This window comes from Seriola dumerili, unplaced genomic scaffold (genome assembly GCF_002260705.1).
Source record: "Seriola dumerili isolate Sdu_G_001 unplaced genomic scaffold, Sdu_1.0 BDQW01000219.1, whole genome shotgun sequence".
NCBI lineage: Eukaryota > Metazoa > Chordata > Actinopteri > Carangiformes > Carangidae > Seriola > Seriola dumerili.
The window spans coordinates 7,870,734-7,889,846 of record NW_019174474.1 but is presented as its reverse complement, the minus strand read 5'-3'; the positions used below and the strand labels follow the sequence as shown (position 1 = coordinate 7,889,846).

Below are 19,113 nucleotides of genomic sequence, written 5' to 3'. Positions count from 1 at the left end.
TCTGAATGCATCTTCTATATTAAATAATTCACCATCCCATCAGCATAAGGAAGCATGTGGCAAAAAAATCAATAAAGCTGTGTTGTGCGGTTAGAGTGGAGTTTGTTAAACACAAAATCAATAGCAAGGCTCCAGGACTCCGGATGTCGTAATGTGTTGTTCATCCGTTGGGTGGAATTCCCTTCCCATCCCTATTCAGCCCCCATGCAAGCACACAAGAAGAAGAAGAAGCAGAGAGAAGGTTGTATTTTGTCATGTCTGTATTTTTGTCTCATTTTCACAAAACATGTACAGGGGAAGGAAAAGCCTTTCAATAGAACCTGAGGTATTTTTGCATCAAGCAGCCTAAGGTATCAGGATTTTCTTTTAAAAACTCATCTAAATTAATCAGTGTTCTTAGATGCGTTGCTATTTACACAACATAATAATAATAATAATAATAATAATAATAATAATAATAATAATAATAATAATAATAATAATAATAATTCAATAACAACAATTTTAGCAAATGGGACAGCCTGCATCATCTTTGTTACATGTCATAAATAATTCTAACAACATTTCTTAAAAATATAGGGAGAAGGGTGAGGAGAGGTTACTTGAGCCTCGAGGGAACATAGGAATCTATCTGAACTTACTGTAGCTGCAGCAGCACAAGGTCAAAGGTCAGAGATCGCCAGAGAGAAAAGCTAATCAAGGGTCAAAGGAAAAATAAACACATTTTACATTATAAATAAATAATCATCTCGCACCAGGAGAGCAAAGTTTTTCATTTCTTTCACCTCAGGATATGAAGATCCTAATTTTTTCCTTTCCATTTTGTTATGCTGTTTTTTTTGTTTTTTTTTATCAAAGCTTTGGAAAATAAGAAATAAGAAATAAGAAAAAATTAAAGAGAAGGAGAGAAAGCGAGGGAGCTTTACGGACATGCATTGTGCTGATGTACCAGCAGCTGTGTACCCTGTGCCGGGCTTGGCTCACTGAAAGATCCCCTGAGAATGAACAAAAGGGTGTGTGTCGGGCCTTTGCTTTACATGTGTGAACATAAGTGTAAGTGCATACAGTATGAGTGTGTGTGTGTGTGTGTGTGTGTGTGTGTGTGTGTTGGTTTCAGCTTTGGTGGGACATGCTATGATGATGACCGATGTACTGGTGCTGGCTCGGAGAGGACACTCGGTGCAATTAAATCTCGTGAAAGAGTGTGTGTGTGTGTTTTTGCATATAGTTGTTGTTATGCAAGCCCTCATGAAACTGGCAGAACATGTTTAACTGTATATGAGTGATCAGAGAGTGTGTGGCTACTCTGTCCTCGTCTGCACACAGTCAAAAAAAAAAAAAACAGTCTTTTTAGTCAACGCTTGAGCCCTCAATTGTGATAAACCCATGAATTCACACTACAGTTGAGCCAGAACAGAGACCCTGTTCTTATAGATCTCACTAGTAGGATGTCTGTACCATCCTCCTAACACCAAACAGAGGCTCTATATTTGCATTATCAAAACTCAACACTTGGCTTTCTGAGTATCATGTTGCCAGGGTGTGGATGGAAATCGAAACTGTTAATCAGAAAGCAGAAAAGTGCATTTCAAAGTCATACATCACTCTCCCCAAAGAAGGAACAGCACATATTGCTCGTTTGAATTTGTTGAATGTGTGTATTTGTATGAGTGTGTGTTCATAAATACCATACAGCAAATAATAATAATAATAATTCAACAAAAGAAGAAAAGAAATAAATCCACAAAACATTATATTATTTCTCATTACCAGAATGAACCAGTACAATAAATTAAAACTATAACTGAACAAAAAAGTCCATTAGAAGTCCATTAAAATTGCTATATATATTCATATTGTATATATAGTATTTGTCTGTCTGTAGTCAGCCTTTCTGGTGCATGCTCAGTGGTGACTGGGAGCCGTGGGAGGGGGTTGGGGGTCTATAAAGGAGCTGAAGGGCTATTAAAATGAACCCTCATCACCATCCCGAAACCTCAGTCCCATCATGCTGTTAACACTGGAAACAAGGGAGCCAAAGTCAGGAAAGACACACTGTGCTTTGGAGGGGTGGGGGTGAGGGGGTGGAGGCAGACTGCCCATCACTAAGAGTCTTCAACTCAAAGTCTTTTCATCAACAAAATGCTGAGGATCCTTCATTGTTTGGATGCAGTACCGCCTTTAGATTAAGTCCTTGGGATCTCTCTGCCTTGTGCTGTGAGTGATGTGAGGAGACGCTGCAGTAAAGGAGTCTGTTATCGTTGTTGATGTTGTAATGCAGAGTCTGTAGCAGGCAGAGCCACCTGGAAAGGAAGGGTTGGGAGTGGGAACGTTGCCGTGCGAGGTTCTGAGGCTTTCTGACACTGGGGTGAAGCTTTGGGAGGAAACATAGGGCTTGGTTCAAATCACAAGCTATACACCCACTGAAGCACACTACATTTGACCACAGGCAAGCAGTTTGTGTCCGATCTCTGTCAAAATAGGGGTATTCTATATAATAAGGATGCAACTTGGCCTGGGTCGTTTCTTTTCATCTGTGACAGAGCTCAGAAACATTAAGAGTTTCAGTACCTTCAGTTTACCCCCCTGTAGCCCACCCTCCCCTAGACTTTTCTTCAGATTCGTATGAAAGTTCAGGATGGTTATGGTCTTCTAAGCACCACATCTCGGGCTCTGTCTGTCCAGGTGTGAAGGCTAGTTCGCTTGCTAACCTTTTCACATTAACTCTCTCCCTGCATCTATTTGTCCTTCTCTCAGTTGGAGTCTTTAACACTGTCTGTGAGGGGGGCACAAAAAAACCCTCTTCTGCTTCTCCTCATATGTCCTCTTCTAAACAGGTCCATTTTTGCCCCCAAGGGACAGCTCTGATCATGTCCATTATCTGTCAGGATACCTCGATAATTTCCATGCTCCCAGAGAAGCTCGACTGCTTCCCGATCTTCCCCAGTTCTTCTCGAGACCGTGTCTCAGCGATGCCCTCCTCAAACTCCATCTGGCAGCTGCGCCGCTTGAACTGCTTCTCTGACGCAGTCCCGCTGTTGTTGGAGCTGTTGGACATGGATACTGTGGACGATGACGTGGAGTCCCGGTGGTCTCTCTGCATCTGTGGCATCGAGGGCTTCTCCCTCTGGGATTTGTCTCGTAACCGCACACCTTCACTGCACCCAAACGCCACATACGCCGAGCTGCTCCCAAATCTCACCGAGGACTCCTCTCCCCCTCCGTCCCCTCCTCCGCCCAGCTCCATCCCTCTCTCACCGCCCTCCTCTGCCCCAAAGTGCCAGGGGGCATCTGTGGTGGGGGTGACGGGTGTGACAGGAGTGGTGGCCTGGACAGTGTCTCTGTGTTTGGTCCACATGGCCCCGGACCCCACGGTGGGCAGGGACGGTAGTGAGAGAAGCAGGGAGCCCTTTAGGTTCTCGTCCAGGCTGGGGCTCTTGTGGTCCAGCGACAAGCAGAGGGACTGTGGAGGTTGGTGTGGATGGGGGTGGACCGGTGAACTGCTGGAGCTGTGCTTGGGTTTTCTCCTGGGTCTGGATGAGGAAGAACTAGACCTATGGACTCCTTCACTTCCTCCGAGCCCCAAACCTCCGATGCTGCCCCCACTGCCTGGTGAGGGGAATGGTGAATCAGAGGAGCTGGGGCTGTCTAGGACGGGAGACTGGGAGCAGACACCATTGGAGGTGCCTGTTCCTGGGCTGTCAAGTTTGCACAGCTTGGGGACGTCTTCAGAGTGTGTGGGTGCCAGGCTGGGGCAGTGGGGACTATTGGGTGAGTAGACAGACTTAATGTCCAGGGAGAAGGAGCGTTTGAGCCGGTTAGTGTCCATGATCCTCTCTGCAGAGAGGTGCAGGCCATTGAAGCCTTGCTGGAGGGAGGTGGGTGACGGTAGCTTGGGTTCTGGTGGGATGTGTGGCTCTGCCACAGATGAGTCATAGTTGCTGTGGAGACCGTTAATCTCGAAGCCTGTGTTGACTCCATTAACCTCTGAGCTTTGCTTGGTGTTGTTTTCAGAGATCTTATCATCAGAGGTTGAAGTTAAAGCTTGGAGTAATCGCAGGCCCTTCTCAAACTCCAGCAGCTGACCGAGGAAGTTAAAGTTGGGGGATATGGACGGTCTTCGGTCCTTTACAAACCTGTTAGGAGAGAAAAAAAGTTGGAAAATATTAGTCACAGCAAAGTGGTTTTAAGGCAACTCTTGTAAATGGTGCAAGTACTATGTGTGAAATCATGAGAAGTACTGAGGAACTTTTTAAGGGCAAAATTACCCCAGATGAACTAGTTTTTACTGATACAATACATGATCCTGTGCCAGTGTTGTTCAGGCAAATCAAAGCCTTTTGTGCGCGCTCTGTTCCCTAGCAGCCATCTAACAATTTCATTTCTCACGACTGGAGGGGTGGGGGTTGAGAAAATCGTCTAGTTTTTCTGTCAACAGTGAGTTGCCTTTTTACTGGGGCTGACACCTTAGCTCAGCTGGTGGTGGATGGGAGGAGCAAGCGTACCTGTAGGCATCGTCTGATGACAAGCCCATTGTCTTCATGATGTATGCAATGGCGATGGTTGCTGAACGCGAGATTCCAGCCAGGCAGTGCACAATGACTCTGCAGTTTGACACCTTAGCTTTGTCTGTTCGGGGGGGAATGAACAGGTATGAGTACACACAACTCTACAGAAACGCACACAGCACTGCAGATCATTGACAGGTCTCATTTTAAACACAGTCTCTGGAGACAATCAGCACCTATTGAAAGCAAACTGACATTTCCTGGAAGAGTACAGGGGGGTCATCTAAACGGATGTGTTATACCTGACGCTTTTGTTGCTTAAGCTGCACGTGAATGTTTAGTAACTATGACAATATGCGGACATGTGGTATTGAATATCAGGGCATTCTTTAACATATCACTTGAGATGAATTTACTTCCTTGTAAAGTCAGCCTCCTCTTACCTATGAATTCATTCGTTTTGTCCAGCCAGGGAAGCAATTTCTCACAGTAGTTGTCGTTTACTGGGATGCGCATGAAGTGGCTCTCACAGATAAAGTCTGGCTTGGGGCAGGTGTTGCTGGCATTCAGCACATAGGTGATACCATTCTGGGCCATCAGATCCTGCGGAGGTAGAGGTAAAAAGGGGTTTAAGATCATGTTTTGTTGCCAGGTAACAATAACAAGTCAGTTATCGTTTTTTGACAGTGGTGAAATGAATGAAAAGATGCCAAAATAAACTCTACCTTGTTGAGGACGTCTTTCTGTGAGCCCAGGTAGAGGTGTGGCAGGATGCGAGTGGGCCCTACATTAGCCACAGGCAAGCAGGGCTGGGACAAGCTCATAGGTAGAGCAGTGGCAGGCTTCCCTTCACACAGGCCGGGGAAACAGGACGAGAAAGCTGCAAAACCTCCTGCAGAGAAATTAGAGTGGGAGAGAAGTGATTAGGTTCAGTAATGGTTTTCTACACAGCAGTCACACAACATACTGGGAACTCTGCAAACACTCCCATGAGCTCATCAAGAGCGCTGAAAAAAAAACAAAAAAAAAAAACGTTGCACCGCCATTAGCAGAGCAGACAGACGCTCTATTGACTTTCAGAGGTGAATCTGGGCTACAATGTCTGGGTCCTGCTTAGTGCAACAGGAGCAAAAAAGAGGCTCTCTGAGCTTCTGTGTGAGTGTTAGGTTAAATGCTGGGCGGCCAGGAATGTGTGTGTCTGGCCCTTTAAGAGGCAGGCGGCTCCACTTTTGGCATATGTGTATAGTGTGTGTGTGTGGCTCTGTTTCCTGCATGAGCTCATGTCCTGTAGCAGTGCATTGCGTCAGGCTGGGGGAATGAGAGAGGCCACAGGTGCAGGGCCAGGACAGAGGCCCAGTAACATCCCCCTGACAACCGCACATCACACACACACACACACACACACACACACACACACACACACACACACACACACACACACACACACACACACACACATGCATGAAATTGCATATGCGCACACACACACACACACACACACACACACACACATACTAACAAGATGATACACTCCAAGACACAATCTGATGACATGATCACATAATCTTGCAGTCAACATATGCTCAATATTCACTCTCACTGTCTGTAATTCTCTGTTCACCCAACACACACACACACACACACACACACACACACACACACACACACACACACACACTCATTGAATACCCACACTCATCATTACTCTGCAGTACAGTGGTTGTATAACTACAGGGTGGGGGCCAACGAGGGGAGATAGGGGTGAGGCGCGTGTGTGTGTGTGTGTGTGCTTGTGTGTGTGTGTCTATTGAGGAGTGGGTAATGACCTCGCTGAGGAGTGTAGAGAAGGGAGGGAAGTGCTTCAAGGAAACCCTGAGCCCCAGAAAGGAGATTAGAACCTAATCTAGGTTCAGCCCTGCCTGACCCAATCTGGGACTAGCGCACATACAAACACACTCAAACACACACACACACGGTCACAAAGTGAGAGTGAGTGAGTGAGACATGACATCACTGTTCTAAAGTAGCACACACAGCACAGTGCAGGCAGGACATTGCCTTCCGTTGTAACACACACCCAGCTGCACTACTTATGTAGCAACGGCTGGCCAACACACACACAGAGCACACAGTGTCAGCAGCATGGACTGTGTACTCAACAGATATGAGCTCTAGCATGAATAATAAAAAGCTGCAAAAAAAAAAAAAAAAAAAAGGGTTGTGCAAATGTTCAGAGGTTAGCAGCTTTGGTATTTGGAGCAATTTCACAACACCACAGCCTCTGAGGCTGCATGCATCCTCATGACCCGGTGCTATTCTGGGTGCACTGTCCCTTTAAGAGCAAAGTGAAGAAGGCCTGTCTGTTTCCAGCTATTAATGGCAACCAGTGGAGCAATGACATCAGCGCTCCACATGGGGGGTGGAGTGGAGGGAAAGATAGATAGATGCAGAAAGAGCGATCAGATAACTTACAAGATACATGTGGGAAAGTTTAATGCAAAGAAGGAGAGACTGACGGATCGCTGCTGTGCTAGCATGAGTCTGTATTCTAACCTTTTTGGCCTCTATAATGTAGACTAAACAGACATATGTAGTTTACAGTTTGGCTTTAGACTGTGCTGGCACTGTAAATCTCCACCAGAGCCTCTTTCAAGTGATCCTTTGGGCGGTACAACAACGTCACTAATTGATAAAACAGAAGGAGGAAGGGTAGTTGTTTGAAGGGTTTCTTCCTGGTTTCTCCATTCCCAAGCTGCTGGTATGGAGCCTGTGCATGCGCACGCACACACACACTTGCAAAGAAAATAAATGGTGCTACATATAACCTCCGCCACAGGGATATACTGTATCTGTGTGAGGAAGCGGTATGTTCCTGGAGACAGTTAAATCAACAGGAAAAGCCTCACGTCACACTTCAACCATTTCCTTTTCTATGCGAGGACATTGTTAGAGAGTTGTTAGAAGGACAGAAGACAGGACGTTCCACGGCAGAGACAGTGTTTGCGTGTGAGTGTTTAACACTCACACTGAGAAAGTGTGTTTGTGTGTATGAAGGGAAGTGAACACATGAATGAAAATACTTTCCTAAAAATATTCTTGCCCTTTAATCTTGAGTGCATCTGGATTAATAATTACAGACATGATTGCTGTAGCTGACCTCATCTCGTGTTAAATAAATAGTAAAGCGGCAGGAAGACTGGCGAGCCAGTGTGTGACTGGGAGAGTGAGTAAGGGGTTACTGGCATGAAGGGAGATTGAAGTCAGAGATAAGAGAGCAGGACTGAGTGTGCCTGCCTGGTTTTTTAAGGGCTATTACATTACAGTCACATTACGTCAACACAATTACAAACACCTTCTGTGCAGTCAAAGCTTTAGATGGCCAGCGCTAATGGATGTTAGTCACACAGGAGATAGCATGTTATTGTCACCTCGTCACCTGACCCCACTCTACTTAAGGTTGTCATGATGATGAGGAAGGGCAGTGATGTTGATGACAGTTGGCTCATCGTGTCCCCGAGTGTTGTCAAGATGGAATAAAACACACACACTGAGTGTCCAAAGGGCACATGAACACAATGACACACACACACACACACACACGCATGCACACGCACACACAAACACACACCGCACACACACAACAGCACCAAATAACCCAAAGAGACATGTCCTCACATTCTCCGAAAGAAAACGATGACACATCCGTCCATTCCAATCTCAGCACACAAAGCGCACACATAAACACACTGTACATTCACACTGAGGTCACTGAAAATACCCTGTGACACACACCAGCCCAGCTGTCCACAAAGATGACATCAGAAAGTCAACTGGGAGAGATGAGTTCACCTTCAGCGCAGCATGATAATCAGCAGAGACTAACACTCGGCTGTATTAAACTCAAGATATAAACTTAACAACTTGGAAAAACTAAATCAACTTAAACAAGAAGCACAAAGCTGAATACTACACTAAGGTTGAATCTGAAAATGAACTCTCTACAAGAACAAAGGCCCCTGTGATGAAAACCGTCACGCTGAAGTCATGATCTTGTGCCTCACAGAAATACTATTCAAAGTTTTATTTTTGGGCGACTAGATCACCTTTTGCACTGCACTACGTCATGTATCTTTAACTTCTGGAAAATGTACTTGGACAGGATGTGACTAACCCAATTCTGAACACATGCTCTCAAAAAAAAAAAAAAAAAATAATAAAATAAAAAAAAAATAATTTCTCTCGTAGGAAAGAAAACACACAACCGGGAAAGAGGGCACTGTGTCGCCAGCAGCAATGCTAGCCAGCGGTGACTTCCTTTTTCCGTTTTCCTCTGCCCACTTCATCACTTATGCAACTGCTTATTTTCCTCTCTTGCCCTGTCAGAGCCGAGCACTCAGGCCTCCTTTGTTTGCTGGTAGCGAGCGGTGGTCTCTCTCCTCATCAATCATTTCCTTCAACCAACTTAATATTCACATTTCACAGTTTAAAGATGCTGGTTATTATCCAACAGACATGAAAAGTGTGTGTTTAGCAGAAGACGTTTGGATCCAGTTCAGGGTTTTTGGAGCTGTGCTGCTGGGCGAATCGATGCAGAAAGCTGAGAGATGAATGGAAGTGGAATCCTGGAGATATTGACCAGATGAACAGATACACACAACACCTGCCCTGGCTGTTATGGTTAATAGGAGCTCTGCTGTTACGTCACTGCTGTTGGTACAATTGACTGCCTAGTCAATACAAGCTCACCCCCTCCCTCTGCCTCTGTGTAGCTTGCAGTTGTCCTCTTTAACTCATCTGTTAATGGAGAGGGCAGACACACACACACACACACACACACACACACACACACACACACACACACACACACACACACACAAGCCAGCATGTACATACACACACATACACATATAACCCTTCACAGCCTGGGGGCATTGATCTGCCTGAATGACTACCCCACACCCCTCCCTCCACCGTTCTCCTCTGTGGTTCATATCAGGGGAGACATGACGCCATCCTCTGTGCCCCTCCAGCTGTCCCCTCTACTATGAGGGGACATTTGCATCTCAATGTGAAACCCCCTCCACCCCCCCTCACCCACCTCCAAACATGACATCATTGCACACATGTCCCACTCAGCTCCACAAAGGCTGTGCTGCAGCCTGGAGAAGCGATGAGAGCGTGTCTGTTTGAGGGGCTAAGAGTGGGCCACATCTGTCAGAAATGTGCAGATTGACAGGCCATAGATGAGCTAGTAGGATGAGGTCATTGCTTTTCATGCAGATTGATGACGGGCGGGAACAACTGTATGATTAAGACGTCACCCTGGCTGATGGTTAAAGTGTTTATTGTTCTGCTATCTTACAGGACGGATAGCGGGTATATGTCACTTTGATCAGTTGCTGTTTCAGCAGTAACACGTTATTGCAATATAGGGCTATAAACACTCCTGTAATTTAGCCTGCATTCACAAGTCTATTTCAAAATAACCTGTGACAGACACGGTTCTAATTTCACCTGCTAATGGCAAATGTGTGATTTACATTACACTTCAAGCAGAAAAACCTAGCTGTGTAGAGATGAACTGTTCTCACACACACACACACACACACACACACACACACACACACACACACACACACACACACACACACACACACACACACACACACACACTATATGTCACACGACAAACACAAACAGCACATGCAAGTGTCAAAGAGTGGCAGGTGTGGAGAGCTTCTGTGCTCACTGCTTTGAACCGGCTCTCTGATATGCCCTGATATGCATATAGCATCTATATTTACATACAAACTTTACACTCATACCCTCGCACATTTATGGCTCCAAGGATCCAACTATAACACCAGCAAATGAACATTTTAATGAATGAATGGCTGATTGGACATTTTGTGTAATATGCAAGTAAGTGTGTCGGTGCGTATAAAGGATCTATCTCCAGCCCCGTTGCTGTGCATTGCCTCATAACTCTGTGTGAAAAGGTGTTACTTTAAACACCTGCAGTGCACACTGCACACATATTGATAACATAATCTCCACAAGACACCATTCTGCAGAAGAGAGTGACCAGGGGAGAGAGAGAAAAGCCAAGAGCAGAGGAGAAGAAAGAGAAAGAGAAAGAGCCTTTGTGATCGTTTTACATTTCAATGACCACAGGCTGAGAGAGCATGAACACTATGTCATACCATGGGTCATACCCCCTGCCCCCCCCCCCCGCTCTTTTTTTCTCCTCTCTTTCCTCTTCATCGCTTCTCTTTTTCATGATGTCATCCTCTTAATCCTCCTTCTTCCTATTCTGTCTCTCTAAACAAATTTAACTGCATAAACAAAAAAGGTGGGAAAACAATTAGTGGCTTTGGCTGGGTCCCTGTGATGTATTCTTTTCACCTGCTGTGGCAGTAAATCTCACTATTGATCTAGTACACGTCCTTAAAATTCACTTCACATCTATCTTTCATTTGCAGCATGCCTGGACTGGAATACCTCAATACCTGAGAGCTCACTGTGCCTTTGTACTCATCTGCAGTGCACAAACCGTTATCAGGGGCTTTCCCCCACATTTTCTATACCTGTATTCAACAATGGTGTATTTCATCCGAATCCCCAGCAAGTACACTTCTGTGTTTACATCCCTAAAATCAATATTAAATCATCTTTGCACCTTCACTATGTATGATGGCCCTGTAACATAACCTCTGTTCACAAAGGTCTACATCCTCAGAAATTAATATTTTCATACTCGCATTAACTTGACCACATGCACTTCTCCTCCTCTGTGTCCAGGTGGATACACACCTCGTAGCTCTCTCCCCTCCTTCATTCGGCGGACCCTGATCTTCAGCCTCATGTCTGTGTCCTGCAGGTCCGGCCAAAAACAGTCCTCCGCTGGGGCAATCACCACATCCAGAGGCATCCCCCAGAACACAGTCTTGTCTCACGCACGCGCACACACACACATAAACACACAGATGGAAATGTTCTGACAGAGGTGAGCCCTCAGTCTGAGTGTGAAAATCCCAAGTTGACAAAACTCCTGCTGGCGCCCAAGTCCACTCTGGTCAACGTCAGCTGTTCCAGCGTCCAGTCAGAGAATTGACCCAGTACAAGAAAAACTAGTCCAAAATGTCTATGGACACACTCCTCAAGTCCACCTATGAACAAAATCCCATGCAATCACCACAAAAATTCCTAAAATGCTCCTGTGTCAATATTTAGCAATTCTGTGGTTTTGTGAAGAATGGTCGCCACAGAGAGAGCAAGAGGAAAAAACCAAAGTGAGTAGCCTGTACTGCCTGTATGCAAACGCCAGCTGTAATGTGCCTGCAGCTGGTTTACAGAGCGTCTGTGTGTCTCTCTGAGCCCTCTCTCTGTCTCTGTGAGTCCACAGCCAGAAGAGTAGCCCACTATTGTTGTGCTGCTTCACTCTCCCCGTCTCTCATTCGCTCAGCCGCTAGCTTACACTCCTCCCTCTCTCTCCCTCCTCCCCGTGCTCTCTCTCTCTCTTTCTCTCTCTCTCTCTCAGTGCAAAGAGGATGACGGAGCTGCACTCTCTCCTAGAGCTCTGGGGGTGAATGAGCTCACTTGCCGTGAGCTCAGACTCTGCCCTCCCTCCCTCCTTCCCTCCCTCCCTCCTCTGCTACCTCCCTTGCACCCTCCCTCTCTTGTGGAGCCAGCGCTCCGTCATAGCTAATGTCTAAGGCATGTAACCACATTCCTTACTCACTCAACAAAAATGCGGCCACCTCAGGGGCCTAGCTGCAAAGCAGGGCTCTATCAGGGAAGGATGGAGGCTAAGACACAGCTATCAGGCTGTTTAACAGATACATACATGCTGCTGCAAGATGGGTTAGTCTCTGTGTTGTTAATTACAGAGAAGTAAAATGCTTGGCTTATAAAAAGAGACCTGTGTTGTTGACGTGTATGGCATTATGTTTCTTAATATGAAGAATGATGTTTGCGTGTTTCCTGAGTTTGTGAACTTGAATGTTTGAAAGCAATAACTAATACATAAGACACAGAATTATGTTTTTCAAATTGGTCATATTATGGTATCAAAACTGACAATCTTTTATCAATCCTCAATCTATAAATTGTAAATCTTAAAAGTATTACTCTAAAAGTACTTAACTCTAAAAGTATACATTATATCAGTGAGCAGAAGCTAAATAGCTACATTAGGTGGATTGCCTTAAATGTACTGTAGCCTCTGCGCACATTAAACTTACTACAGGGGTGGATTAAGACTGTATCAGTGTGTTGAAAACTGATTTGTCTCTGAAGGTGAGGGAATGTGTGTGACTTCACCACATTTCCTGTACTGGTTCATGTCTAACGCGCCCGTGTTTGGACACTGTGTTCTCGTCGTTGAGGATTAAAAGGTAGACAGGAGGGGAGAGGAGAGAGAGAGAAAGTGAAGCCGAGGAGAAGTGGAAAAAAAAGATACGAAAGCAGACAAAAGTGGAAGGGAAGACTAGAGATGATGAGAAGACCAAACAAGCTTGTGGTTGGCAGCCATCAACCGTTTGACAGGCCACAGACTCCTGGTACTTTACTATGGAATGACAAACATGTAGGCCACAAGTCCAGCTATGGAAACAAAGCAGCACTGGACTTAACATAACTGCTGGAGGAGACTTAATGGTAACTGAACCTTAACTAGTCATTATGCAAGTACAGCTACTTTAAATATATTTTAAAGACACAAATGCAAAACTACCCTTGAGAACATTGGGTAATATATTTCAGTTTGTATATTTGGTACATTTTCATGCAACAAGCACGTTCAAAAAAAGTCGTGGCGTGGCAGTTGTTTTTTCACGTCAATCAACTTTTCGTTAACAAGAACTGGCACTGATTTTTTTTATTTTTTTAAATGTACCCTCCATGAGCTGGCCAGTGAAATGTCCTGTCAAACTGTCAGCTAAGCCTCAGGTTGAAACATCACGGTACACTGATTACATTCAAACCAGGTCAGATGGGCTTCAAGTAAATTAAGTCATCGCGCAGTGAGCCCTGCTCCAAAAAAAGGCAAATAAGCTTATACAAGATGTCTAGTTAGGGGGCCAGCTGCATGCTGACTGACTGACCTCATCTCATCACTGTAGACCCCTGAATGATCACACACGGGTGAGAACAGCCTTACGTCACCCTCTGTTCAACTATGGGTCACTGAGAGAGGGAGTGAGAGGAAATAGGTCACTTTGGTGATGATGGGCTTTGTAAAAAAAAGAAAAAAAAAAAAAGAAGAAAAATCTGGATATAAGTCAAACTCTGAGCAAACACATACACACACACGCACACACACACACACACAGCTGCAGCTGGTTGGAACTGGTGTGGCACTCCACAGTGGTCAACCGGGGTCACTACACTTCAAACACACCGATCATCGGTTTGGTTGTTCTGTCTGTGTGGCTTGAAGCCATAAAGCAGCTTTGAAACACAGGACTTCCTAACACCTGCAAAGCCACAGCAGTGGAAGCCAACAGCAACAAAACAAAGTAGCTGCTGGCTGATGTTTTAATGGTCAAACTCTTTTGAGCTAAAGTAAATACCATGCCCCTGTTCTCTTTATACCCCTCTCCTCCTCCTCTAGTCCTCAGCAGGGTAACAAGGCTCAGAATAGTAGGTGTGTTAATTAGAGGATTACAGCCAAGACACTATAAATGACAGCCAGGCCTTTTTTATTGACTGCACATGTGTGCCCCGCTGTGACAGAAATAGGTGGGACTGTCACCCTGGGCACCCCCCCCCCCCCTTGACATCTCCTTAGATTTAGAGCGTGCTTTTATGGTAGAGGGCTTGTTACTGGGACGACACACAGTTTACACACACATACACACACATAGAGATCAGCCAAAACAGACAGGGAGAGAAGTGGAGATGAGTATGAGATAGTGGTGTAAGACAGAAAGAAAGAAGGTGTGGAAAGGCCAAAGGGGCCTTGGAGACCAGAACAACATGGAACAGCCACTCCGAACGAAGTGTGTTGTGAATGATGCAAACAGCAATAGAGAACGAAGGTCGCTCATGTACAAGGAGTGAAAGTTAAGGCTTTTGGCTGTTGGGTCGATTAATGAGAGAAGACTTTATATAAGACATTACTTATAATCTCATCTACACAACTGCTGGGAAAACAAGGAAAGTCATGTTTGGATTCAAACTACTTATTATGGAGCATCTAGTTTTTTGTTTGTGAACTTATTATACAAACATCCGGAATGATTATGTACCATGCACTGAAATAACAGGTGTGACCTGGAAGTTGTCTGATGTCTTCACTGTAAACACCCTTAAACTTTGCCTTCAAGTCTTCAACTTACTACTTAATATTTATTTTATATCATATGTTTTGTACATTATTAACCTCATAATAATCCAATTCTCAATCAATTATACAATGATAAAATAAAGTTGACTGATTAAAGTTTTGTTTTTCATTCACTGACAACTGCAACCCGACAAACCTGATTAAACTCTTTCTAGCAGAGCTTCTCCAACCAAAGTCAAGAGCCATTTTTAGTTTTTCACAACACTTCACTGAACAGACATGGTAATGACATACTCATTTAAAAACCCTGGATTTCAGCTCCACCAGATGGTCATTAAACATCATGATTTTTTTTGACTGACTAATGGTTTGATTTATAAAATGTGACATCTTCAAATTACTAATTTTAGCCTTCCAACAGTTTTAAACCTGAAGACACTGAGTTTATTATCACAAAACAAAGACCATCCTCACAACTAAGCAGATGGAAATACATTTGCCCTTTTTTCTTGAAAAATAATTTACATTATTAATCAATTACCAATATTGATGCTGAATAATATACATGAATATATATTTGTATAAATGCATATAAGTATAAGTGCAAATAAATGCATATACTCATTTGAGGCACCAGAACAGGTGACATATTTATGGTTCTGGTATCCACAGTTTTCAAGAAAATCCTATTTTCCTGATCACGTCAGTCTAAAATGACCAATGCAAACAATATTTCCTAAAAAATAATCAAACAAACAAAAAAAAAAAACTGTAGATATTTGCTATAAGTAAAATCCCCAAGGTAACTTTGCACTACCATCATAAAATAAATCAAATCTTTTTCGCGTAACATATTTCATCAGGGCCCATCCCTACTTCCCTCGCCAGTGAGACAGGCAGCGACAGGAGTGTCATCCTACACCGGAGATCATCTGTCAGGATATCACGGGAAAGAGAGACGTCATTCTCCGGATAGAGCAGGTTAGGCTGATGTAGACTGTGAGTTAATGTGTGTGTGAGTTCATCTTTGTGTGTGTGTGTGTGCGTGTGTGCGCTGCAACCTTGTGTGAGGAGGATGAGCGGTGGGTGAGATGAAGATAGAGAGGACATTACTGCGGCGGTTCAGGACCTGGTAGACAGTTGTTTACGCCAATATGGGTAAACACAAGCATATGTGACCGTGCACAAGTGTTTATATCTTTGTACGTGCATGCGTATTGGAGTGTGTGCACGCGTGCGCGTGCGTGCATGCATGCGTGTGTGTGTGTGTTGATAGTGCTGGTTGTCAGGGGATCAGTAACAAGGCTGCTCTTGCAATGATGTAATGCCCACAGGAGAACACAGCTGCCATGCCTGGGGGGTGAGGTAGTCACAAGGGGAGAGAGAGGGGAGGATGGATGGAGCAATTGAGAGTGGGGGAGGCACTGGAGGAGAGGAGAGGTGAGTAGGGGGTGATTAGGGGGGTGGGGGTGTTGGAAGGGAGAGGGGGTCTTTTTAATCTGTGGGGAAATGGGAGCTGAAATGATGTGGTCATATTGCAAAGGGACATTAGTGGCGTGGTGGGAAATTTGTTTGTGTGTATGTGTGTGTGTGTGTGTGTGTGTGTGTGTGTGTATGTGTGTGTCTGTTATGCTATGGCTGAATATTGAACATCAATAGTTGATTTATTCCTTGATTAGATATTTCCTTTCCAAACTACGATTTCATTTAGGCAGACTGTTTAACACTGATGCACTGAGCTGTGGTGTATTTTTTAATGGATAAAATTCAGTTATTGTGTTGCACTGATATCTGACTGATGTCTAAGTGAAGTTTCAATACTCTCTCCTAATACACGTGTCTTCCCTCCTACCTTTAACAGAACTTCCATCCTCCCCTCTGACCCTGATTTCCAGACAGATAACAGGAGCTTTGACAAGAGATAAGTTGAAGAAGAAAGGCAGAGTAGCTGAAGACGAGGAAGAAACCAGAGGAACATGGAGGGAAGTGCTTCTTACATGTTAAGATCAGGCAGGAGGGAGGTGTGCGCGATTTAAGGCACCACTGATGTACTTCTTGGCCATGTGTTGTGCTCATGCATGAGATAGTATCGTCTCTATCTGCGCTGCCTGAGGGGAGGCTTGCTCGCATCAGTCATGCAGCAGACCCCCTGCCCTGCAAACAACTTAACCCCCTGGAGGAGCTCAGCACTCAGGGCTACTGCACTGGTAAATCTGTCTCACTGGCAAGAAATTAGTTTACACCCAGAAATATATACACTCACTCAAGCACATACACAAAGACACCAAACACACACACACACACATACACACACACACACAGACATGGACACACACACACAAAGCAGAGAAGAGGGTAAGCTATCAAACACACCAAGGGGGGCTTTCAGGACCAGACGGGCCCTCATAAACCAGATGAACTACTTAAAAATCCCAGTTGGAGATGTTCAGCAGTGTGTGTGTGTGTGTGTGTGTGTGTGTGTGTGTGTGTGTGTCTGTGTATCTGTGGAGAAAAAGTGGGACTGTGAAGCTTCAATATGAAATGCTGCTGGCCACCACAGGCATGTGCCTACAGTGTGTTCGCATGCATATATAAAGCTTGTGTGCATTCACTTTGTATAAGTGTAAGTGTGAGCATATAAAGAGAATGTTAATTTTAGCCCAGAGTGAGACAGCTCGCAGCTGTTTTCTGAGATTGTACATGAGTAATGTGTGTGTGTGTGTGCGTGTGTGTGTGTGTGTGTAAAATAAAGGATAAATATTGTGTGTGCAGGAACCACGTGTATTGGTGTGCAGGAATGAAAAGATGAATAAAGTGTGTATGTGTGCAAAAAGAGTGAGTGCACACTGCTCTTGTCTGATTTCCCCAGAGGTGAGTTTGTCTACACAGGTTCGCTTGAGCAGAATGGATGGTTATTTCATTCTGAATGCTAATGGCTCGAGCTGGGATGCACAGGGTTTCATTGCAGCACTTGAAGGCAGGAACACACTGGAAACACTCCTCGCCTTTCTCACTGTCTCTCACACTTTGGCCAGTCTGACACACGCGGGGTAGCAGTGTAATAACGGCGCTGCTCTGTCAGAGAGAAGCTGACAGCGGATCAGCTTGTTTTTAATGAGCTTGTAACGCTGCGACATGCGGACTGACAGGCAGGTCTCAGATCAGTTCAGTGTTAATTAGCTCCTATCAGCACAGCAGGCAGGCTGACAGACACACTGTCCTCAGTGCTGGAAGCCACGCCATCTGGTCTTCTGTTAGTTTTACACACACACACACACACACACACACACACACACACACACACACACACACACACACACACACACACATACACACACACACACACACACACACACACACACACACACACACCTCAGTGTCTTGTCTACCTGTCTCACAATTAGCTCAGACTGTCTCAGACAGTGTTTCACTGTAATGTGGAGGGTGTCTGTCTGTGCCTGTGGCTGAGCGAAATGATCAGTTTCCCTTAATATTCTTTACACACCAACTTTTATCTCATCAGCACACACAGCATGAGTCATAGCACAATTTAAGGCATGAAATGTGTTTTATAAATGTGTTGGTTTTTCCATTGTCTACAATGCATATGATATTAGTGCTTGAGGAAAGAATTATTATTTTCAAATCATTATTCTAAAAAACTGAAAGTATAATTTTTCTGCTTAATTTCCAGTGAAATAACATTCAAAGTTTATGAAAAAGATTTTTGGAGATAAACGTATGCACATAAAAAACCCCCCCAAAAAAACCAAAAAAAATGGGCAAACAAAGCACATTACTGAACTTTTAGTCACTCAGCTGTGTCCTCTCACACACGGACATGCAGGAGAAGTAAGGCGGTGGACCCTGGTGACTGTATTTGGTTGTACAGGATATGGTGACAGCGGCTATTGCAACAACGGCGGTCAGGGTTGGCTTTCCTGCCATTACAGGCCACGGAGACTGTGTATGTGTATGTGTATGTGCGCGTGTTCGTGTGTGTGTGAATGTGTCACATCCACAACCCGACAGTGACATCACTCCGACAGCTACAGAAGAACAATAGAGAAGGAATGATGTGACGCTGTGAGAGGAACTGGGCAAGCTGTTTCTGTGTGTGCCCTGCCAACGCCTTCATTATGCTTTTAAATGATTTTTAAAGCTGGCTGTTGGAATTTTGACTTTTAAAATCCAAATAAACAAACACATGCTCAAGACATGCATTTGTATACATACATGCTGAGATCCCTAGGCGTCTCCCTCTTTCAGCTCAGGGAGCCTTGATGTCACTTTATCAGAAACAGGAAATAGTTACAC

At 44.6% G+C, this 19,113-nt stretch overlaps 1 protein-coding gene across 3 annotated transcripts in view; it reads right to left on the bottom strand.

Moving 5' to 3' along the window:
- Nucleotides 1-1,729: 1,729 nt before the first annotated feature.
- dusp8 (dual specificity phosphatase 8) overlaps nt 1,730-19,113 on the bottom strand; it is a 42,828-nt gene continuing 25,444 nt past the window's right edge. For 2 of the 3 annotated variants that reach the window (XM_022754301.1, XM_022754300.1), the window contains exons 4-7: nt 5,234-5,400; nt 4,952-5,111; nt 4,506-4,629; nt 1,730-4,136 (exon numbers count right to left, since the gene is read on the bottom strand). In XM_022754301.1, the coding sequence (XP_022610022.1) occupies nt 2,885-4,136; nt 4,506-4,629; nt 4,952-5,111; nt 5,234-5,400 (1,703 nt within the window). In that variant the 3' untranslated portion in view covers nt 1,730-2,884. Of the gene's footprint in view, nt 4,137-4,505; nt 4,630-4,951; nt 5,112-5,233; nt 5,401-11,321; nt 12,034-19,113 lie in introns of those variants that run through there. The other variant, XM_022754302.1, reaches the window with a different exon arrangement.